The 7,790-nt window shown below is 34.9% G+C and overlaps 1 protein-coding gene across 12 annotated transcripts in view; it reads left to right on the forward strand.

Moving 5' to 3' along the window:
• Positions 1-2,917, forward strand: part of NAB1 (NGFI-A binding protein 1) — a 44,201-nt gene extending 41,284 nt beyond the window's left edge. For all 12 annotated transcript variants that reach the window (XM_034954689.3, XM_055108888.2, XM_034954687.3 and 9 more), the window contains one exon: positions 397-2,917. In XM_034954689.3, the coding sequence (XP_034810580.1) occupies positions 397-485 (89 nt within the window). In that variant the 3' untranslated portion in view covers positions 486-2,917. The remainder of the gene's footprint in view (positions 1-396) is intronic.
• Positions 2,918-7,790: the final 4,873 nt, after the last annotated feature.

Raw genomic sequence — 7,790 nt, forward strand, 5'->3', positions numbered from 1 at the left:
TAAATAAAAATTAATATATTCTGTATGCTAAATGTTTTATGTGCATTTCATTATTTAACTTTCGTGCCACTTTATGTAGATACTATTCCTGTTTTATAAATGAAGACACTAAGGCTTAGAGAGGTGTATAACTTGCCCAGAGATGTATACATCTATACATATATGTATAGTATACATATGTATACTATATGTATACATCTAGTAATTGGCAGAGTTGAAATTTAAATCCAGAATCCAAGCTCTTAACAGCTCTATGAACAAAAATTTTGCATGGAATTACAGAATCATGAATAGTTGATACTATTTGATATGGAGTTTGGGGGTTTGTTTTAAAACTTTGATTTTTGTAGTCCATTGATTAAAATATCAACTTACTTTGTTTCCATTTTTATGTAGAGAGCCTTGGGATTTTAAAAGACTACCCTCATTCAGCTTTTACCTTAGAAAAGAAAGTCATCAAAACAGAGCCTGAAGATTCAAGATAGCTGTGATTTCTCTCACCGTTCTCTGGAAATGGCATCAGATTTAAGGATAATACTCCATCATAGAAATAAGCCTTAATAACCAGTGTTGCCTCATTCAGCTCAAACAGATTTCATAGCCAAAGCAAAAGGACTGGTACGGTAGTCTGTGGAAACCAGGAAGATAAAACAACAGCCACAAAAGAGAAAATCAAGAGTGTTGCAATCTATAACAGTAATATTGATTCATTCACATTCCTGTGTTAAGTCATTTTATATGGAAAGGCTTACAAATCAATATTGTAAGCATTCATTATTTAAGAATGTACAATGTATTTGTGTAATTTATAGAAGTAAAATCTAGATGTTGAGACCTGTTTGGTCTAATAGATGTGGATACAGTTTATTTTACTTGAAATTTTGTTGTCTACTTTGTGTGTTTAACGTAAATATATGTCAGAGTTTAGAATCTTTGCCTGCAGTTGTGAAAAAGAAAGCTTAAGTGATGTAGTTATTGGCAAGATTGCAATGATTGTGGAAAAATAGAAAGCGAATACTCAGTTTAAGCCAAGGAAAATATTGTGGATTTAATATTTGATAAAACTGATTTTGTTTAACAGGAAATTTTTAGCATTCAGTCATATAACATCTGGTTATCAATGCACGTTTACACAATAAATACTTGAGTGGAGGAAAGTTAAAAAGATGAGCAATAGAGTAGAAAATATATCTTAAACTAGTTGACCTAGATTGTATTAATAGCTACTTAAGATGTTTCAAAGATAGGAAGCTATTGCTTGGACAGAGAACTTGAAATAAGTGGACCCATGTATAAAAGCTTTGACTTAAACATTGATATTTCAGAATGTGTTAAATAGATTAAGACACAGTAAGTTAACCCTACATGTTACAAAGATGGCGGCTGTTAACAAAGGCTGTAACAGATTAAGTACTATTTTATATCCAGAAAGTCTTCTCTATGTAGAGAAGTCAGAGAGACTAGATGCTTTCACTAGGGAATGTCTTCCCACCCAGCCATCACAAGTGTGGACAATCACTGCATCCACATCTGTAGGCATATTTCTATGGAAGTTTAGTTGACAGCTATATTCATTATTTATTTTACGATTTCATTTTTCTACACCTTTGAGATTTATGAATGCAGTTTTTTCTTAAAATTTATTTTAACTTGACAGTATGTTTTTAGTTCCCCCAATTTAATTAATGGACCATGTGCATATATATGGGAGTGTGCTTACATGTTAATAATTTACTTGCATACTTACGAGAATTTCACATTGGAATTCATAATGGTAAAACAACATACATCTGCCAATATACGTTTTTTCTGTTGGTTTAAGAGAAGATAACTGACAGCTTTACCTACTTCCTACAGATGCATCTAAACCCAGATATTACTGAGAAGAGTGTATTGACTCTGAGTGTAAGAGAGTATGTGTTTTTTTGTTTTTAGTTCTGCTCTAGATCATAATTGTAAAAAATATTAAGTCATAATCTGTTACACTAAAATTTGTCAGCCAAATGTTAGATGAAATGTCTGCACTGTAGTCTCAGATCACTGTCACGTATATAAATTGCTTCTTCATTTTAATTTGTAGAAGTACTTTACAGTAGGAAACGCCAGTAAACAACTTTTATACTGTTAAAAGGCTTTTTTCCCCTTCCTAAATGTTTTAATTGTACCATAGTGTTTTGCTCACTGAAGAAGCTTCTTATGGACCTTGCAACTTTGTTGCTAGCTTGAGGTTGATTATTGTGGTTGTATTGTTCACTGTGTATAGAAATAGTATGAGTACGATTTCAATAGACTGTTCAGTTTTTAATATTAGCCATAGCACTGGTTAGTATCTCAGTAGTTTCATGAAACGTTTCCTGTATTCTAATCTATTTTGAAACATTTTGTTTTTTTTAATTGTGTCTTACAGTCAAGTTTGTAGATTTTCATAAGCCACAATTTTAAAAGATGCAGTAATCTTCCAACTTCCAATATTTATCCATTCGTTGTGGACCCACAGATTGCATCTTTAAATTCATAATAAGTTTCCTTAACTATCTTATGTTTCTAGTCTTTCAAGCTTAGTGATAAGGTGGAAGCACAAGAAAAATTTCAGTAGAATACAGTTTTTATTTTGTAAACACTAATGTATTAAACTTGCTATACATTAAAGCAAATAATATATATTTTTATTTGAATTGTATATGTGAATTGGAAGTTATAACTAGTTGATTTTTTCATTTTGTTAGAGGTATTTTCACTGAACAAGGTCAATTGGTTACCTCAGTATTACAGCCAATATAGTCCAAGGGACCATTTCTCCCCGAGTCTCTTACACTTTATTGTGCGATGTCCACGTTTTTGTGACTCTTCAAGCTGTTGGTGAGGTGGGACGAATGCACTTGCTTCCTGTGGCAATAAAGATTTTCTGTGCCTCACACATTTATGTTTATAGCATTTTCTACATAGCAGTTTTCCAGTGACTAATATTAACCACTCTACCTCGCTTATCTGCTTATTTAAGCTGGGTTTCAGTATTAAGGGGCAAGAACTTACGTCTTAGGTTGGGACTAAATATTGTCAGCTACCGTCATTTCTAAAAAATGATTTGGTAAACAGGTTCTCAGTAGACTCTTGTCTGGCAGAGAGAGGTCAATTTATATTCTCATTTATGTAGAAGTTTATGAAGACATTTTTAAAACTCCACCATTTCTAAATATTAATAAAAGGAACATTAGGATTTAACATCTATAATACATATATGTATAATATTAATGTGATTTGGGTTCAGTGTTATGGGTTAATTATATGAAATTGAGCTAACCTGTAGTAAAGAACCAGGAAGAACCTTTCAGCAGGTATTGATGAGTTCTATAGATTAATGAAGATCATCAGTGTGCCAAGCACTGTGCTAGGTGCCAGGGAAGAGGTAAAGGTCACAAACGAAATATATGATCCTTGCCCAAAACCTAGCTGGATAGGAACTAATACCACTCACATAAAAATTTCAGTGCCTTACATATTGGGATGAGGAGCTGACATTTAAGTGCATTCTGTATTAGGCAGACATTGTGGTAGCAGGCACTTCACAGGTGAGAGAAAGCACATTCAGTGAGTGAGATTCAGAAGAGATCGGTCAGGACTGAAATCAACATTCAGAGGTGGAGTTTGATAAAAAGCCATAGTGGCAGTACATTTCACTTTGAGGCTGCTTTTTTGTTGTTGTTGTTGTTGTTAAATTACTGCAATTTTATTTTGAAACTGCATGGCAGTTAGATCTGCTTGCCTGGGTAATCATTCCTTTGACGATCCACTAAATCTGTCAAAAGGCAGCAGGGAAAGGTGCTTTTCATCTGTCCTTAATTAGTGAAACCACTTGGGTAAAAGCTTTAGGATTTGATAATTATGAGACTACTAGCACCTAGTGTACCTTTACAACTATAGTTGACACTATTTAAGACTTAAAAGCTAAATAAGTATGCATGGAATTTCCTAACTTATGGTCTGTCCACTTGGGTCTCAAAATAGTTAAGTATTATTAACACAATGCCCATTTTGCTTGTGACTTAATGTACTACATCAAGTCTTCAAAAGAAAACCAAGGTATTAACCAACCTGATGAAGCCAGAAGGTCTGCCTCTTTTAGGAAATGAATTCAATTAGTAAGTAGCTGAAGTTAGAATTGAACAAACCTTGTATGTTTGTAACAGCTTGAATGACCAAATACAGTAGTTGCTCTTTTACTAAAAGCCACCATATGGTCCAGCTGTGCATGGGTGGTGTTTCAGGGAATGCAAGCTTCTTATCTCTGGGTATCCTCATAAATGAAATTTGTAGGTAGGCCTCCAAAGTTAATAAGAGAATGATCCAATGCCTGACATTTTTATTGTAAATACAATTTAATATCAAAAATCTTACTGTTAACTATGTCCATAGTGATCCTGTAAGACAATTTTTTATTTCATATAGAAGTGATCAAAAGCAAAATGCTGGAGCTAGGATTTTTCTTACTTTCTGAGTATGCAACAGTTAAACCTTTAAAACATCTTTGGGAGGCTGAGGTGGGCAGATCACGAGGTCAGGAGGTCGAGACCATCCTGGCTAACACGGTGAAACCTCATCTCTACTAAAAAAAAAATACAAAAAAATTAGCCGGGCATGGTGGCGGGCGCCCGTAGTCCCAACTACTCGGGAGGGTGAGGCAGGAGAATGGCGTGAAGTCGGGAGGTGGAGCTTGGAGTGAGCCGAGATCATGCCACTGCACTCCAGCCTGGGCGACAGTGCAAAACTCCGTCTCAAAAAAAAAAATCTTTGGCATCTGTTTCTGCTGACCTATGACATTTTTTTTTTGTGATCACCTCAAAGGTGTTTTTTATTTTTTGTGCAGAAAAGCCTAATCAGAAATTTATTTTTTAAGTTCATAATCAACTTACTAGAATGCAAAAATGTGCTTAAGGTTAAGTTCAGCTTACAAATCTTTACTTTCTAAGTTTAGCAAATCGTAATCACTTTTAAGGGAACTGTGAACTGGTTCTGTTTACAAAGTTGGTTAATTAAGCCTTACTCTTTTATAGTCTTCCCATCTGTTAGGTCACACAATTCTTAAGTGTTAAAACGATGTCCTGTTGAATTCTAGGTCTCCCAGCTGTGTTTGACTATTTGGTCACAATTTCCAAATTGTTATTCTGACTGCTAAGTGATTTACTTTCAAAGTATTGCTCCAATAATGTTAAAGGTCTGGCTTCTACCACTTCATCTTAAAGGAATTTTTAATGAGTTTTTTTTTTTTTTTTAGCAATTGGGGTAAAACCCTCAAGGAACATCAGACTCATAAAATAGTAATCTTAGTTCTTATTTCAACATCCATATGAAATCCTTAGTTACCATTATTTTTCCATTTTATTCTTTTAATTTTAAAATATTTGACAAAAAGATATTGAAGTATACAGCGTGATGGTTTTTTATACCAGTACATTGTATACTGATTACCACAATCAAGACACTGAAGTGGGAAATTACCTCTCCTAATTTTTGTTGACTTTATATTTAGTGCACTTTAGTCAATTTAGTTATTAAATATCTTAAGAATAACTTTCATTAAAATGTTTAAAAAATTTCCTCTGCACAGAGCATTATGCTACATTTATGTAAATTGAGAAACCTACCTAAATACAGTTTTAAGTTTTAGAAGTTTCTATTGAAATGTTTGCTTTATTATACAATTCTATTTAAGTTTTCCATTCTAACTTATTAAAAGAATCAGCTTCTTCACAGTCTCTGAGAAGTAGTGATAGTTCAATGTTGCCATCAAAACATAATGTTGCAAAATGTAGATTAATTACATCACATTGGTTCAAGATGGTAGTGCCACACGTTAAAATCATGAACCCAATAATTTTTCTCATTTACTAAGAGTGACAAATTTTGTGAATTTCCTGTTAGTCCAAACAATTTGGTAATCAACCTAGCCTAGTTTTGCTGTGGGTGAGCACTAGTGACGGTATAAATTAGAATGTGCTTCATATGTACACATTCTGAAACCTTATGAGTCATCTTTGCATTAGAAGTTTGCACCTCATAAATTTGTTCAAAGTGCCATGTTCAACACCCACACATAATCCCAAGCAAGCATGGCCATTCTCTCGTAACTGTCACAGACACCCTATGTTGGCAGGTCACTTAGGCTGCAGTATGTAGGAAGCTAGTTAAGTAGTGCATACGTAGGTGGCATCTTACTGGTAACTGTTTCAGCAGAGACATTTTATAATTTTCTGAGACTACCTATCATCTTCGACTGTGAACTGTTAAACCAAACGTCTGTGGTCTAGCACCCACCATACCCTGCTATTATCCTTTCCAAAAGACAAAGTGATTTTTTTTGGTAGCATGTTCTTACACTGTAGGCTCTTCAGAGTCTCATCGTTTTCGTTATTTTTCCCCCCAAAAATATGTATTTTCCATCCCCAGATCCCTGACAACATAATGTAAGCATGTTTTTCATCAGCAGTTAAAATGAACTAGGTCATTCATTTTCTTTTTGAATTCAACCAATGTCTCCATCATCAGAAAATGCTCATACATTGACTTTTATGAGTTTCTTTTGCATATATTGGCTAACTTTCAAATTGGACCACATCTTTCTGATTTTTATTGGTGAGAAGGCAACAGAAAAATTTGTATAGTGAGATAGGGACATCGCAGATACAGCCAGGTACTTGATTCCAATTCTTAGGATAATAAAAGGCAATTTCCACTTAAAAATCAACATTAAAGGGGAAATTAATTAGAGGTTATGTAATTTATTCAAAGAGAAGAACAATTTTAATATATTTTAATATTTAAAAGTGAGAGGAGAGGATTCCATTTCTCAAGACTTTTCCATTTCATGTCACAGGTATGTGACAGCTGGCTTATAAGGGAAGTCACTTTTTCTATGATTCCTTATTTAAAAGACAGGATCTAGTTCTGCCTTGCAAAGCAAAAGATTTAAAACTCAGGCTTATATTCTTAATCTGGTAGGTAGTGCCATATAAAAAATCCACCATTTCCTAGCACTGGGCCAGCTGCTTTACATGTAATCCTCTGCAACTCCAGGAGGTACTTATCACCCCCATTTTGCAGATGAGAAAACAGACGTCTCAAGAGATAATAGTTATTCCACAACTAGTAGTAGGAACTTAGGCCAGTCACTTGTCCATGAGCACCCGATCCTGTCAAATATCCTTTGAACTGAGTGGCCTGTACTATGTGTAGACATTTTACATGGTAAACACTTTATAGATAAAGCTTGAATACACACATGTGGAAAGAACTAGGCCACATGTGGGTACTGATCAGCTGGTTGTTAGTGGTGTCTAGACTGCAGCAGGGGCTTCCCAAAGAAAGTAAACATCAAGCCTTTCTGAAGGCAGCTACTGAAGCGGAGAAGTGAAAGGGCATTGCAGGGCTTTGGAATTAGCATGTCTGAAAGGCCCAGGTTGGGAAGCAGAAAAGCCACATTCCAATACCACTGGAAAATGTAATGGACTAAAGCAGAAAATTCAAATAAAAGTTTAATTAGATATAAAACATCTAGAAAAGAGTGCCTACTAAATGAAATCCTTTGAAACTCATACAAAGTTCTCATTCAATCTGGGAAGCAATTAGAAGTTGTTTTGTTTGTTTTTGTTTTTTGAGACAGGGTATTGTTCTCTTGCCCAGGCTCGAGTGCAGTGGTGCAATCTTGGCTCGCTGTAACCTCTGCCTCCTGGGCCCAAGCAATCCTCTCACCTCAGCCTCCTGAATAGCTGGGACTGCAGGCGTGCGCTACCATG

This window comes from Pan paniscus, chromosome 13, assembly GCF_029289425.2.
Source record: "Pan paniscus chromosome 13, NHGRI_mPanPan1-v2.0_pri, whole genome shotgun sequence".
NCBI classification, from domain to species: Eukaryota; Metazoa; Chordata; class Mammalia; order Primates; family Hominidae; genus Pan; species Pan paniscus.